At 45.5% G+C, this 16,971-nt stretch overlaps 1 protein-coding gene across 1 annotated transcript in view; it reads left to right on the top strand.

The window, feature by feature from the left end:
• The window catches only part of MAU2 (MAU2 sister chromatid cohesion factor), a 62,665-nt gene that overhangs the window by 24,392 nt on the left and 21,302 nt on the right, over window positions 1-16,971 (top strand). Inside the window, 5 exon segments of the mRNA XM_030219741.1 lie at window positions 4,091-4,186; window positions 7,201-7,295; window positions 9,883-9,910; window positions 10,617-10,772; window positions 16,793-16,939. Of these exon segments, the coding sequence (XP_030075601.1) occupies window positions 4,091-4,186; window positions 7,201-7,295; window positions 9,883-9,910; window positions 10,617-10,772; window positions 16,793-16,939 (522 nt within the window).

Genomic DNA, 16,971 nt, shown 5'->3' with positions numbered 1-16,971 from the left:
TTCTTGGGCTCGTAGATGTGTGACTAATTCCGTAAATGTTCTCTTTTGTAATTGAGGGGAACAGCCCAGCCCCTGCCCCCCCCCCCCCCCCCCCCCCCCGGCCTTGTACATCCACCTTGTCAGCATCAGTTCTATACCCTGACCACAATCCCTCCATGACTTTTCTCCTGCCTTCAAACCTCCCTCCATAAAGAACCCGGGGCGATAAAGCCTCCAGAAGAACTCCACTACCGTCCCTTACATATGACCTTTTAAAAACATTTTTCCTGCTTGCGTCCCCCCATCCCTCCCTCTCCCCCAAAACCCCGTACCCCCTGTACCCAGATCCACAAATTGGGACCATCACTTCCTTACGTCCTTCCCTCCCCCCTCCTTATTTTGAACCATGTAACAGTAAACAAATTCCTCAAGATTGAACTGAACAGGCACACTCAGGGTCTTACCCCCCTCACCAGGGGTTTGAACCGCTCCACACACTGTCTATATCCTTCTCAGAGTGCCTCATCAAAAAACATGATGAAGTGTTAACTTCTCAACTGCAGCCGTCCTATCAAACCGTCCTGCTACTATCAAGTATTCCATTTCTGAGGTCGGCTGGGGTGTTGCTGCATTAATGTGAACAAACCAATTCAGGTCTCCTCTGACCTCTTAACACGGAACTCCCTTGAAGCTCTCAGATTGTTCGTTTTCCAAGGGCTGCTCAGCGTGCGTCCGGAGGTGGTGTTCCCAGCTGCTGTAGAAATTCTTTGGCTGCCCCGGCCGTCTCATAGGTCTTGGTGGTGCCATTATGCGTAACACGCATCTTGGCGGGGTATTGCAGCGTGAATCTGATTTTCTTTTGGAAGAGTGTTGAGCAAACTTCCGAAAACAGGTGCCGTCTCGCTGCTACCCCCGCTGAGTAATCCTGGAAACACCTTACTGGGATTCCATCATGTGTCAACGTTTTCCCCGCTCTAAGCAGCTGCAGCACCTCTTGCTTCTGCACGTAGTTCAGGAATCTTATGATGACCACTCTTGGTTTATTGGTACCGGCCATTTTCATCCCTAGGCGATGGGCCCGTTCTAGCTGTATTGGCCCCGAGGCTTCTGGGAATTGTAGTTCGTTGGTAAACCAGTGGGCCAAGAAAGTCTCCAGGTCCCGCTCAGGTACCGTTTCCGGCAGTCCCACCACTCGAATATTGTTTCGCCTGGACCTGTTTTCCAGGTCCTCGATCTTTGCCTCCATCGCCTGTAACTTTTTCTGGGTTATATCCTGTGCGCTCTCTACCTCCGTTACTATGTCCTCGATTTCACTCACCCGCGTTTGAAACACTGCGCAATCACGGGAGAGATCGGTGAGCTGTTCTTTTACCTTTTCCAGGTTAGAGTTTATAGGGGAGAGTTGGCGCTCCAGTATGTCCTCCAGCACTAAGGACATTTCCGTTTGTAATTTCGGCGATCCAGGCCGATGACACTGTCGGACCAGGCGGGCTTGCGGGCGGCGCCATCTTGTCATCCGTTCCCCTGCCTCAGATCTTGTCTTTGTGGGCATTTTTAGCTGCCATCGCGCCATCAGTGGGCTGAAAAATATGTTAGCCAGCCGCTCCGGGACTTGCAGCAGAGATTAATTGTATCTCTAGGTTTTGTGAGTGTAAAGATATGGAGAGAGAATCGGAGCCGGAGAGATCGCTGTCTTCAACCCCTCGCGGTCATGACGTCACCGGAAGTCCTATATATCCATTGAATTAATGCCTGGAATTGCATCTTCCTGTGACTGAATCAATGTTTTAAATTGAACAGACTCATAAAAGGTGTATTCCTTCCCAGCAAGCTTTACTATGTACTTCCTTGGAAATCATAGGAAAATTGTCATTCCCAAGGCTAGAGCCTAAGCCCCATAATTTGAAAATTCATAGCCCGAAGACCTACTAAGCTAACAGATCAAAAACATGGGACATCAAGCAAACATTTATCCTCAGACCTTAAAGAACGAATAGGCTTGTACCTTGGCAGAACTGATGCCAGCCAAGGGGAACCTGCATTACTCAGTGCTTTAAAAATCAAAGTATCTTAAATTCAATCCTATATACAATCAGTAACCATTGTATTGATTCTAAAGTAGCTGTAATATGCTTCCTAATTGATTTACCTACAAGCACCTGTGCTGCCACATTTTGAGCAACCTGGAGCGCCCACAACATATTTCCAGACAAACCAAACAATGCATTACAATAATCAAAATGTGAAAAAGCCACAGCTTGCAAAATTGACTGAAAATTCCCAGATAAAAACAAATCCTGCAGCTTATGTAATAATCTCAATTTGAAAAACATCATCTTAACATAGCCAATATGACTCTTCATGGAGAGTGTAGTGTCCAACCAAGCACCCATCTACTTAATTTGCTTTTCTTTTTCTATTTTAATTTATAGGAGATCTTTTTTCAAAAGCACATGCACAAAGTTGTAAACACGTTGATGCACACAGAAGCACCTAACAAGTTTTTACAACAGCTTGCAACAGTAGAAATAATCCAGAGGTTTCCAAATTTTTAATGTTTTGTGGCATAAGGTACAATTTCCCCCACCTCCCTCCTTCCCCATCCAGGTGGACTTAATTTCTTTCAAAATAGAAAACATACAACCATCAACCTGAAAATTTAAAGAACAATTTGTCACCCCCAGATTTGACATTTTATTGCAATCTATTTGCCGTCATCCATTTCTGAATCAATTTAATTACATCCAGAGAGGATTCAATAGTGCTTTCAATCTGGATAAAAAATTATAAGTCATTACCAGCCAACACTTTACAAACAGATGTCATATATAACTTAATACTGGAGATAAAGCTGAACCTTTCGGTGCACCTGATAAAACCACTTTCCATGCTGAAGTATCGAATTCTGTAAATACAGGAACGACTGGAACCAGCTTAACACCACTTTGCTTTACCCCAAATTTTCCAACCTTTTAAGCAGCACTTGATGGTCAATTGTATGAAATGCTGCCAAGACATTTAACATGACCGTAAAATACTGCTTTGTTTAGTGCTGTTGAAAATAACCGGTTAGTGCCAAACTGAAAACCAGCTATTTTGGGAGCAGTTGACACTTGGTTGGTTAAGTTCTGATATTCAGTACATAAATGGCCAGGTTAACTGAATAAATGTGGTAACCGATAGGTGGTTAAGTGCTCAATATTGTACTTAGCCAACTCTGGAAACCCAGAATTTCAATGTTGGGGTCTGAACGTGGCCCAGCAGCGTGGGGGTAAACATAAAGAAATCCTGTTGAGAAGGAATGGATCCTCAGAAGCTTAATCGAGATTGGGTCGCAGAGCCGGTGGTGGGAGGTGGGGCTGGTGCTGGACAGACTTCTACAGTCTGTGCCCTGAAAATGGCAGATATAAATCAAGGTAAGGTATACACAAAAAGTAGCACATATGAGTTTATCTTGTTGGGCAGACTGGATGGACCATGTAGGTCTTTTTCTGCCGTCAGCTACTATGTTACTATGTATATTAGATTTCTGGGTTTAACGCTGGTGACAGCAAAATGCTGATCGCTGCCAGCTGATTATGGGGTCCGTCTGTGCATAAATGTGCTCCCTGCTCATGCTCTGTCCAGACTTCATCCAAGTGAGTGTCCCCCTGCAAAACATGCACTATCCATATGTACATACTTCTGACATCAAAGGCAGAAAATGGTTGTTTACGTTCAAATGTGAACACTTATGATGGAATTCTAGTCATTTTTACTTGCATACTTGCTGCCTAACTTTGGGCGGCCCCTTAGAGAATTCCTTGGAGTTGGGTGGGATAAAAAGGGGGGTAGAAAAAGGCAGGTGTGTGTGTTCCCCTTGCATTGGTTCTGTACTGGTGTTTAAAAGCGCTAATGCCCAGTAACTGACTTTTGTTCTGTGCTTTTGGGATGCTTGTTCCACAGCTGCTGAAAAGGTTGTGTTTATTACTAAGCTTGGGCACTTGCAAGTATTAACACACAAGTTTCCTTTCTGGATAATCCCTACAGTCCTCCATTTCTGTAAATTTAAATAAAAAGATTCTCATCAGAACTTTAACCCTTTTTTCTTGGGATGAAATTTCTTTTTTAGAACTCTGTGGATGCAGCAAAACCTCTTCTCCGTAAAGCCATTCAGATTTCTCAACAGACACCGTACTGGCACTGTCGGTTACTTTTCCAGCTGGCAGTGAGTATTGGAAGGGCTGGGATTATTATCAGTAACTAGTAAAAAAGGCCCGTTTCTGTTAGAAATGAAACGGGCGCTAGCAAGGTTTTCCTTGGAGTGTATGTTTCAGAAAGAGCGTGTGTGAGAGCTGGAGCATGTGTGTCAGAGAGAATGTGAGAGAGAGAGAGACAGAGTGTATGTGTTTGTGCGAGAGAGAGAGTGTGTGAGAGACAGTGTTTGTGTTTCTGTGTGACACTGTGAGAGAGAGGGACAAGGACAGTGAGTGTGTGAGTGAGAGTGTATGTGGCAGACAGAGAATGAGTGACTGCGTGTGTGGTGTGAGGAACCCCCTCCCTCTCCCCTGCCCCCTTGCAGCCACCCATGTCCAGCATCCCCCTGCAGCCACCCATGCCCATCAACCCTCCTCTCCCCCTGCTGCGTCCTTCCTGTCTCCCCTGCAGGCATGCATGTGCAGCGTCCCTCCTCTCTCCCCTGTCCCCCCTGCAGCCAGCCATGTCCAGCGACCCTTCTGTCCCCTTGCCCCCCCCTGCAGCTACCCATGTCCAGCGACCCTCCTCTCCTGTGCAGCCACCCATGTCTGAGGACACTCCTCTCCTTTTTCCCTGTTCCTCCCCTGTGGCCAGCCATGTCCATCGACCCACCTGTCCCCCCTGATGACCACCAACCCTTCTGTCCCCCTGCCTGCCCTGCAGTGTCCGTCCTGTATCCCCTGTCCCCCTTGCAGGCACCCATGTGGTGTGTGGAGCCCCATCCCTATCTCCCTGCCCCCCCTGCAGCCACCCATGTGCAGCGACCCTACCCTCCCCTCCCCCTGCTTCCTTTCAGCCACCCATGTCCAGCGAGACCCCCCCTTCCCCCTCCCAGCCGGCGCAGCACCCAAAGAAAGCCCCTTGTCCCCCCCCCTTCGCGCATCACCCGACCCCCCCACCGTGGCACATCACTAAGCCCCTCCCCCCTCAACAATCCCCTCGCCACCCACAACCGCTAATACAATCTGTGTCCGGCGACTGCTGCTTCTGCTATTCATCATTAGCAGCCCGTACATAAAGAAAAAAAATCCTCCTAAAACGTACCTCCGTTGAGAAGCATCTCACATTGGCTGAAGTCTCAGCAGCCGCTCCTCCTCTCCCCTCTGACGTCTCAGCGTTTCTCCGGAGTCTTCCGGCAGGGGCACTGACGTTGAGGGGAGAGGAGGAGCGGCTGCAGAGACGTCAGCCAATGTGAGATGGTTCTCCACGGAGGTGCGTTTTAGGAGGTTGTTTTTTTATTTGTTTTCTTTATGTACGGGCTGCTGCTGCTGAATAGAAGTAAAGCAGCCACCGGACAGAGTTTGTATTAGCGGTCGCGGGTGGCGAGGCGGTCGATGTGGGGGGGGAGGGGCTTGGTGAAGCGGCGGGGGAGGGGTTGGGTGATGCGGTGAGGAGGGAAGGGGGTAGGGGCTTTCTGATGCCCCGTTGCACGGGTTGTTGTGGCGATGCGGCGGGGGGGGGGGGGCACTTAGAGGTGCACCGTTGAGGCTGTATTTGTTTGTTTGTTTGTATGTATGTATGTGTGTGTTTGTATGTGTGTGTTTCTGTGTGTGTGTTTGTGTTTGTGTTTCTGTGTGTGTGCTTTTGTGTGTGTGGTTGTGTGTGTTTGTGTATGTTTGTGTTTCTGTGTGTGTGTGGTTGTGTGTGTTTGTGTATGTTTGTGTTTCTGTGTGTGTGGTTGTGTGTGTGTGTGGTTGTGTGGTTGTGTGTGTTTGTGTATGTTTGTGTTTCTGTGTGTGTGGTTGTGTGTGTGTGTGGTTGTGTGTTTGTGTGTTTGTGTGTGTATGTTTGTGTTTTTGTGTGTGTATGTTTGTGTGTTTGTGTGTTTGTTTGTGTGTGTGGTTGTGTTTTTGTGTGTGGTTGTGTGTTTGTGTGGTTGTGTGTGTGCGTTTGTGTTTGTGTTTCTGTGTGTGTGGTTGTGTGTGTGCGTTTGCGTGTGTGTTTATGTGTGTGTGTGTGTGAGTTTGCGTGTGTTTGCGTGTGTGTGTGCGTTTGCATTTGTGTGTGTTTCTGTGTGTGTGTGCTTGTGTGTGTGTGTGTTTATGTGTGTGTATGTGTTTGCGTGTGTGTGCTTATGTGTGTGTTTGCGTGTGTGTGTTTGCTTTTGTGTGTGTGTGTGTTTGCGTGTTTGCATTTGTGTGTGTGTTTGCGTGTTTGCATTTGTGTGTGTGTTTCTGTGTGTGTGTGTTTGCATTTGTGTTTGTGTGTGGGGGGGGGGGGTTGCGGGTGGCTTTTGTGGTCGTGTGGTTGGGGAGTTTGCCAGCAGTCTGTAGCGATTCCTAGGCAGGGGGAGGAGTATGGAAACACTCCCCCTGCCTGGGTCGTTGTTTGTTGGAGGGGGTTGCCAATTGGTAGGGGTGCCTTTATGGATCCCTTTACTCTCTGTGTTCCGCCCTCGAGGGCGGGGCAGAGAGACATGGTGAGTTGGATGGCTTCACCACCATGAACTTACGAACTGTTTGGGGATTTTGCAGATGGCTTCAGCAGGCTGTCTTCAGAATGTTGAGGTAGCGTTTTATGTACAGATGGGGCGTGGCTGAGGGCGGGTCTATGAGTGAGGGTGACTGGTCCTAGCCTATGAAGACTACAGGATTTTTGTGCTTCTCTGCCTTGGAGTGAGCTTCAGAACGTTCAAGGTGGGATTTATTAATATAGATGTGGGATTCTCTGTAACATTTCCATCTGCCCCTTCTTCTATCATGTGTCAGGGCATTTTTTTTTTTTAAATTTCCACACCTACCATTCACATTTGCCAGTTTCTTCTCTTGTGTTGGAGAGGTCTGGTATGTTTTATTGTGCAAGCAGGCATTCCATCTTGGAAACATTTGAGCCTTTTGTCACATGCTGGTTGATTTAATTTGCTCACCAGCTTCATAACAAAAGCAAAGGTTAAATTTTGGAAGTACTTGCTTTAATACAAGTTTTGTAACTGGTTGCCAAATATTTGCATTATTTGTATAACCATTTTATTTATGTTGTTTCTAGCAACTACACACACTGGAGAAAGATTTGGTGTCTGCATGTGATCTCCTGGGAGTTGGGGCAGAATATGCCAGAGTAGTAGGATCGGAATATACCAGGTATCGAAGGACAAAATGCTTTACTCCTATGTTTTAATAAGATGTGCATCCAGTGGCTGACAGCCAGGTGCCTGCTTGTGCTTCCTACTTCTCATCTCTCTGTGCTCCCCCCACCCCCACAAAAAAAAAGTTTTTAAAATTTCCCTGGTGGTCCAGTGGACCCCCAACCCCCCCCCCCAAAAAAAAAAAAAAAAAAAGTTTTAATTTCCCTTGTGGTCCAGTGGACCCTGACACCCCCCCCCCCCCCCCCCCCCCCCCCCCCAGGGCCCTCCTCAAATCATTTTTTCCCCTGATGGTCTAGTGGACCGGACCCCTTCCTCCCTGATCCTCCACACCCCTCCATGTTCCTTTAGAAGGTGGAGACAGGAGGGCAAGAGCAACAGATCCTGCTGTGGGCTCGCCCAGAACAAAATGTCAGTGCATTAGGGGATGTACTGGACAGGGCTAAGCACCATATAAGGAAAACAATTCCTAATATGGTGTTTAGCCCCGTTCAGTGCATCTCAGAATGCACTGACATTTTGTCCCAGGCAGGCCCGAGGGAGGAGCTGTTGCTCCTGCCTCCACCTTCTAAAGATACAAAGAAGGCTGTGGGTGGGGAGGGGATCAGGAGGGGGGTGCGCGGAAGGGGGGGGGGGGGGGTTGAAGGGGTCCAGTTCTCTAGACCACCAAGGAAAATAAAAAATGATTCAGGGAGAGGGTTCAGGGTCCGTTGGACAACCAGAGAAATTAAAAGAAAAAGATTCAGGAGCAGGTGAGGGAAAATTTTAAAAAGTGGGGGGGTCGGTGCATCAGAGCTGTCAAATGCATTTGACAGCTCAGACTCACAAACAGCATGCACAAAAGGGAATCTGTGCAGCTCATTTACATGCGATCCCCTTTGTGCATAGCTATCTGTTTGCAATTCATTAAATATTACTGAGACAGCTGTGTTTTACGGCTGCCTTTGTGCATCGAGCCCTAAGTCCATTGTCTAAGGCACTACACAGTGCAGTTGCTATGGCACCCAATGAATGCGTTGTTCAGTGGGAAACTGGCTATAATTCCATGTTAAGTTTTGTGTTATAAAGCTGATACCACGTTCTGATGTTCACATAGTTCGTCACGAAATCTAGCCTAAGTAGTTCATTTTCAGCTTTGCTGCTGGTTGACTTCTGATCAGAGAACCATCGGCCATATAACTTAACCCTATAAATTTATACCTGCTACATGGCTGTGAGAGTTTTATATGTTTAATATAGAGAGTGACTGAATGTTACTACTCTTTGGATAATTTTAAGCCTTGTCCCCTAACTCCTGCTCTATTTTGGACAGATAAGTTTTGCCTGTATAAAATAGATTCTATATATCACGCCTAAAAAATCGGCGTTGGAAAAAAAATACATCTAGGTTTATTCTATAAAGACCGCTTACATTTCCATGCAGTTTATAGAATACGCCAAGCACCCATCTGCGCAATTAAATTTGCCCATCCGCGCGGACTGGGTATATTCTGTAATGAAGCGCATAGATTTTAGAAATGCCCATTGTCATGCCCATGCCCCCCTTTTCATCATGTTACAGAATACACTTATATGTAAATTTTAATTAATGCAAGTTAGTGTCAATTGCTTGTTAATTGTCAATGGCACTGATTGCTGTGTACAAATCCAGAATACGACTAGATTGTGCATGCAGCTTAAGTCGCACTATATAGAATCCTGGGGATAGTGACTTATACAGTGAAAAGATGATGTCCCACAGGTGGGAAAATTAAAAAAAAAAAGTTAGGGCTGCTTGTTAATAGCAGTTAATATTGCATTTAACACATTATTAGTCACAGCTAATAGACGCGTCAGCACAATTAAATGTATCTCCTCCTGAGTCCCTCTATCTCTCTTCCACTCTCAGCCCCATCCTTGGCGCAATCCATCACCCCCCCCCCCCCCCCCCAGTCTATCTTAAAGCTGGTCTTCTGTTTGTCCCCAGCAGTGGCAGCAATGCATATATACTGCCTGCCACCTGTTCCAAAGATTTCCCTCTGATGTCACATCCTGTTTGTGAAAGAACAAATAGAAGACCATCTTTAAGGTAGACTGGGGGAGGAGGGGAGTGGAGGGAGATGCCAGACTGCACACCAGGAAGGGAGAGAGAGATTTGCTAGACAATGGGAGGGGGAGACAATGTTGGACCCACAGGTGAAGGGGAGGGAAAGAGACCGAGACTGGACAATTGGAAGGAGGGGGTGGAGATAATGGACCTGGGGGCAGGAGGAATATGCAGTCTTTTAATTGCATGATTAATCACAATTAAAATTTGTAATCAAAATGCAACCGTTAAAAAATCAAAAAGGTTATGTGGTTGGCACACATAGCTGGCTACAGAAGTCTTTTTTAATATCAGCCCATTTGTTTTCTTGTCTATTGAAGGGATTCTGAATGCTAATGAGACCCCACTCCATGGTGTACTACCTAGCCTGCCAGAAGAAACAGTGTACAGTTGGGTGGAACTTTATGGGCACTTATAATGCAGTGGCTTTTGCCATGCAGAAATGAGGGGCTTGTTTGCTTTTCTTTGGAAGTTTAACTAAATCTCTCTTTTATTTCAGGGCACTGTTCCTCCTTAGTAAAGGGATGGTAAGTTAAATATTTTTCCCAGTATAATAGAGTTTATTCCTATCAGAATTAATATCTTGGAGGCTTATGAACAGAATATGCACAGCTTGACTTGGCAGTGTCATCCGTCATATGTGTAAAGCGTTGCTTGTCTGTGGTAACATTTGCTAGCTTGTGGCAGCATCATTCTGTTTTTTGATTTTGGGCCGGAGCTAGCTGAGCTCAGACACCTGAGCTATCCAGCCCCATTAGAATTTACTTTAGCTGTGCTCACCTGTTCTAAATTAGGATCAGGGCTTCCAGAGTGAAGCTGTGATCCTGTGGATCTTCAATAGCATCTGGGAGTGGTAGTATATGTATTCACTAATCTGATAGACAGGAATCCTAGTTTAAGTATGCTCTTGAGTCGGGCAGTTGCCCACATTGAAGAGGGAGAACTTTTGTTGCGCTGGAGTGCCATTGAACTAGTTGAAATAGCTCACCTTAAAAAGCTTCATATTGCAGTAGCAGGATACAACCATGCATGTCACATCAGCGCATCTCATGCTATTGTAGGAAGTGGAAGATGTGCTGATGTCACTGATACTCCCAGCATCTTGAAGCCCACCTCAAGGTACAGTTGTTGAGGTCCCTGGACAGTAACTACTATTGAGCGCTTGCATTACAAAGGATGAATCATAAGATATCAGAAGAGTGTGTGTTAATACATTTTCTTTTCTGTTTCAAGCTTCTTTTGATGGAGCGAAAATTGCAAGAGGTCCACCCCCTTCTGACACTCTGTGGGCAAATTGTGGAAAACTGGCAAGGAAACCCCATCCAAAAGGAATCGCTGAGGGTATTTTTCCTGGTACTGCAAGTGACACATTATCTGGATGCTGGGCAGGTGTGTGCCATTTCCTTTCTGCTTAGATATGGAGGAGGGAAACGTGAGACATTGAGCAGAAATGAAAACCCTGAAAAATTAACAAAACTTTACAGATCCCAACAGGTGAGAGGCAGAGTGCTCCACACAGTGGCATAACTGGGATTAGAAGCAAGGCACAGAGAGACTTGCCTGAGGTCCACACAAAGGCTATTAAACAGAATATTAAACAATGGCACAAAAAACCTACTAGCCACGGTCACTATCAACAGAAAGAAACGAAAGGACACAACAAACTTATACATCAAGAAGACAAACAGCTGATAAAAATTATCACTACCTCAACCCCAACTGAACACCACCAAAAAATACAAATAGGATACATCAATGCCAGATTGGCAGTCAATAAAACCACAAATACTAACGGACTGGATTACAGCTGTCCATCTCGACTTCCTACTTATCAGCGAAACTTGGATCCATGACCCCAAAGATCCAATAATCTCAGAGCTCTGTCCTCCAGGTTACAAAATTACCCACTGGACAAGAGAAGGAAAAAGAGGAAGAGGCATAGCAATAATCTACAAATCTCAATTCACAGTCACAACAATAGCAGAATCTATTCTTCCCCAACTCGAAATAGCCTCAGTCAGAATCAACCACTCCAACCTATGTGATCACCTAAACCTAATTTTATTTTACAGACCCCCGGGCAAATGGCAAGACTCACAATCGCACTTTCTGGATTTCATATCGAACACTTGTGTTTCCACCCAGAACCTTCTCATAGCAGGAGACATCAATCTTCACCTTGAAGATACTAACTCAAGCAATGTATGAGAATGCAAAGACTTCCTCCAACTATGGGAGCTCCACTGGCCAAACACACAACCCACCCATAACAAAGGACATACACTAGACATCGTCACCCACAAATTCTCATCAGAACCAAATATCACACTAATAGACACAAAATGGACAGCCAGGCCATGGTCCGACCACTACAGTGCAAACCTTTCCCTCCACTGGAGAACAAAAAAGACACAACAAAAACAAAAACGAGAGGCAAAATAGACCCACTAATATTCTGGCAACAATTCTATACCGACGAATGGACAACACCCACAGACTCGCCCCAATTTCTTCAAGAATGGGATAACAGATGCAGAACAATACTAGACTACTACTACTACTACTATTTAGCATTTTTATAGCGCTACAAGGCTTACGCAGCGCTGCACAAACATAGAAGAAAGACAGTCCCTGCTCAAAGAGCTTACAATCTAATAGACAAAAAAATAAAGTAATCAAATCAATTAATGTGTACAGGAAGGAGGAGAGGAGGGTAGGTGGAGGTGAGTGGTTACGAGTCAAAAGCAATGTTAAAGAGGTGGGCTTTCAGTCTAGATTTAAAGGTGGCCAAGGATGGGGCAAGACGTAGGGGCTCAGGAAGTTTATTCCAGGCGTAGGGTGCAGCAAGACAGAAGGCGCGAAGTCTGGAGTTGGCAGTAGTGAAGAAGGGAACAGATAAGAAGGATTTATCCATGGAGTGGAGTGCACGGGAAGGGGTGTAGGGAAGGACGAGTGTGGAGAGATACTGGGGAGCAGCAGAGTGAGTACATTGATAGGTTAGTAGAAGGAGTTTGAACAGGATGCGAAAACAGGGAGCCAGTGAAGCGACTTGAGGAGAGGGGTAGTATGAGTAAAGTGACCCTGGCGGAAGATGAGACGGGCAGCAGAGTTTTGAACCGATTGGAGAGGGGAGAGGTGACTAAGTGGGAGGCCAGCAAGAAGCAGATTGCAGTAGTCTAAACGAGAGGTGACAAGGGTGTGGATGAGGGTTTTGGTAGAGTGCTCGGAAAGAAAGGGGCGGATTTTACGGATGTTGTAAAGAAAGAAACGACAGGTCTTGGCAATCTGCTGGATGTGAGCAGAGAAGGAAAGAGAAGAGTCAAAGGTGACCCCAAGGTTTCGAGCTGAGGAGACAGGGAGAATGAGAGAGCCATCAACAGAAATAGAAAATGGGGGGAGCGGGGAGGTGGGTTTGGGGTTGGAAAATGAGAAGCTCGGTTTTAGTCATATTTAATTTCAGGTGGCGTTGAGACATCCAGACAGCAATGTCAGACAAGCATGCTGAAACTTTGGTTTGGATGCAAGGTGAGATATCAGGGGTAGAAAGGTAGATTTGGGAGTCATCAGCATAGAGATGGTAGGAAAAGCCATGGGATGAGATTAATGAACCAAGGGAAGAAGTGTAGATAGAAAAGAGGAGGGGACCAAGAACAGAACCCTGAGGTACGCCGACAGGCAGAGGGATAGAAGTAGAAGAGGATCCACCAGAGTGAACGCTCAAGGTGCGGAGGGAGAGGTAGGAAGAGAACCAGGAAAGGACAGAGCCCTGGAATCCAAGTGAGGACAGGGTATCGAGAAGTATGCTGTGATCGACAGTGTCAAAAGCAGCGGAAAGATCAAGAATGAGGATGGAATATTGACCTCTGGATTTAACAAGTAATAGGTCATTGGAGACTTTAGTAAGCGCAGTTTCGGTTGAGTGGAGAGGGCGAAAACCAGATTGTAGTGGGTCAAGAATAGCATGTGAGGAGAGAAAATCAAGGCAGCGGTGGTGAACAGCACGCTCAAGTAATTTGGAGAGAAAAGGGAGGAGGGAGATGGGTCGGTAATTAGAGGGACAAGTAGGGTCACGTGAAGGCCTCTTAAGGAGAGGTGTGACCACAGCATGTTTAAAGGCAGTAGGGACAGTTGCAGTGGAAAGTGAGAGGTTGAGAATGTGACAGATAAAAGGAATAAGAGCAGGTGAGATGGGAATGGGATCAGAGGAACAAGTGGTACATTTTGAGGAAGAAAGGAGAAGTGTAGTTTCCTCTACAGTAACTTCAGGAAAGGTGGAAAAGGATTGAGAGGAAGGAGAGAGAGGGGAACGGACTAGTGGAGGGAGAGGTGGCGAGGTAGAGAATTCAAGGTTTATCTTTTGAACCTTGTCGTGAAAAAATTCAGCAAGGGTCTGAGGAGATAATGAAGGGGGAGTTGGGGGAGGGGGCACCTTGAGGAGAGAGTTCAATGTGGTGAAGAGAAGTCGAGGGTTAGAGCCAAGAGAGAGTTGGTCAGTTGGATATAATGCGGGTACAGGAACGTAGGTAGCAGATATTAGAAGTCAGCCAAGGTTGGGGTTTTGTACGCCTTATAGGGCGGGTCATCAAAGATGCAAGAGTGTCTAAGGCAGAGGATAGAGTAGACAATATAGCACCACTTCAAATCAGAACCTCACATAGAAAAAACTCAATCCCATGGTTTAATGAAGAACTGAAAGAACTAAAAACACAGGTCAGAAGACTAGAAAGAGCATGGAGCAAGAAAAAAGACGAAAACACACTTAAAAACTGGAAACAACTACAAAGAAAATACAAATACACTATCAGACAAACTAAAAGGACGTATTACAAAACCAAAATAGGACCAAACTATAAGGATACACACAAACTCTTCTCATTTGTAAATAATCTCCTAAATACTACTACGGTTACATCCAACAACACAGATACCCCATCAGCAACCAATCTTGCAAATTACTTCAAGGAAAAAATCATAAAGCTCCGACTCATGATACCTACTAATATAACAGATTACACAAATATCCTTGAATGTCTAGACCCAAAACCCAGGGAATGCCAAGCTGATCGATCATGGACCAATTTTGACATGATCTCATCAAATGAAATCTCACATTGGCTCGGAAAATACGCCAAATCGCAATGCAAATTAGACATTTGCAATCTATAATAATTCTCACCTCCAACGTTCAGTGAAGCACTGAATCTACTGTTCCTAGGGTAGGCTGGCAGGACCACTCAGCCTCCTAGGCTGTGACCACCACTCACCCTCACTCTCACTCAGTAGACACGCCCTCAGCTACACCCCTTCCGGACATAATTCGTAACCCCAACGTTCTAATGAGGCAACATTTTTCAACTCCAACTTCAATCATGGTGTAGAACCATGACTGTCTGCCCCGCCCTCGCGTACAACGTGATGATGTCGAGGGCAGAGCCACGGAGCTACCGAACGACACACACCAATACCTTACGCACGAAGCACCGATCGAGGAGCTGCAATAATGGAAGGATACGGGACCACACGCTGTTGGTATGTCACTGACACCCCCCCCCCCCCCCCCCAACATCGCTAAAACAACAAAACCTCGCTAGCGCCCGTTTCATTGCTCTCCGAAACGGGCCACTTTTACTAGTAGTCTAATAAGATCCGCACCCAAACATTTCAAAACAGACCTCACGAACCACGTAAATCACAGGCTTCAAAATTGGCTGTTTCCCACGGATAAAGGAAACATCCTACTTACTCCGCTACCAAAAGATGCTAAGAAAAGCACAATGGACCTAACCAACTATCGCCCAGTAGCATCTATTCCACTTATAACTAAACTCATGGAAGGCATAGTGACGAAACAACTTACTGAGTAACTAAATAAACACTCAATTTTGCACGAATCTCAATCAGGATTTCGGTCAAATCACAGCACTGAAACTGTTCTAGTGTCCGCAATGAATTCATTTAAACAAGCAATTGCAACTGGTAACAACATACTCCTTCTACAATTCAACATGGCCAGTGCTTTTGGCATGGTTAATCATGAAATAATATTACATATACTAGAATACTTCATAATAGGAGGCACAGTTCTCAAATGGTTCAAAGGAATCCTGACCACAAGATCATACCAAGTAATAACGAACGCGGACAGATCACCCCCGTGGATACCTGAATGTGGAGTCCCCCAAGGATCCCCCCTCTCGCCAACCTTATTCAACCTGATGATACAATTAGCCAAACTGCTAGCCAATCAAAACCTCAACCCCTACATATATGCAGATGACGTCACAATCTACATCCCGTTCATACATGATCTACATGAAATCACCAACGAGATCAACCAAAGCCTCCAAATAATACACATCTAGGCAGATGCATTCCAATTGAAACTTAATGCAGAAAAAACACAATGTCTTGTACTCACAACACAACACAAAACACTTCTTCACCATAATCACACCATACTGTTCTCTTCCTGTCTCACAAAGCTTGAAAATTCTTGGAGTCACCATTGATCGAAACCTCACTCTCGATGCCCACGTGAAAAACACGACGAAAAGGATGTTCTACTCCATGTGGAAACTTAAGAGTAAAACCTTTCTTCCCGAGATACATCTTCCATACCCTGGTACAATCAATGGTAATAAGTCATCTGGACTACTGCAACGCACTATACAAGGGCTGCAAAGAATAGACTATCAAAAAACTACAAACTGCCCAGAATACCACTGCCAGACTCGTATTTGGAAAAACTAAATATGAAAGTGCAAAACCCTTAAGAGAGAAACTCCACTGGCTCCCACTTAGGGGGAACGCATTACGTTCAAGATCTGCACGATTGTACACAAAATCATTCACGCAGACGCCCCAATCTACATGCTAAACCTTGTGGACCTACCTCCAAGAAGCGCCACAAGATCATCCTGCAAATTTCTCAACCTACACTTCCCCAGTTGTAAAGGACTGAAATACAAGCAGATGCATGCTACTACCTTCTCATACATAAGCACGCAATTATGGAATGCATTGCCTACAGACCTGAGAATAATCGACGAAACAACTATCTTTCACAAATTTCTGAAGACATATCTCTTCAACAAGGCATACAATGAGAACCAATAGCCACACTAATCCACCTTACAACCCACTCAGTTAAGAAAGCCCACCTACTATAATTACCCTAATCATTCCCTTCCCTCCCTTACTTAATCTCTGCACAATACTAAATGTATCTGTTATCCTGTAATGACAATGTTAACAAAACTATGTAAGCCACATTGAGCCTGAAAATAGGTGGGAAAATGTGGGATACAAATGCAATAAATAAAATAAATATGCTTATGGTAGTTGCTAAACTGCCATTCAGTGCACAACTGGCTGTCTTTGAACGGATGCACTTGCTGTCTCTGCCACAGGTTAAGAGCGTGAAGCCGTGTCTGAAGCAGCTCCAGCAGTGTATTCAGACTATTTCAACTCTCCATGATGATGAAATTCTACCCAGTAACCCTGCTGACCTCTTTCACTGGCTGCCCAAGGAGCACATGTGTGTGTTGGTTTACCTGGTAAGCATGCTGGCCAGGAGTGTGCTCTGTGT

This window comes from Microcaecilia unicolor, chromosome 11 (assembly GCF_901765095.1).
Source record: "Microcaecilia unicolor chromosome 11, aMicUni1.1, whole genome shotgun sequence".
Classification (NCBI taxonomy): Eukaryota; Metazoa; Chordata; class Amphibia; order Gymnophiona; family Siphonopidae; genus Microcaecilia; species Microcaecilia unicolor.
The sequence above is the reverse complement of the archived record's forward strand: the minus strand, read 5'-3'. Positions and strand labels throughout refer to the sequence as shown.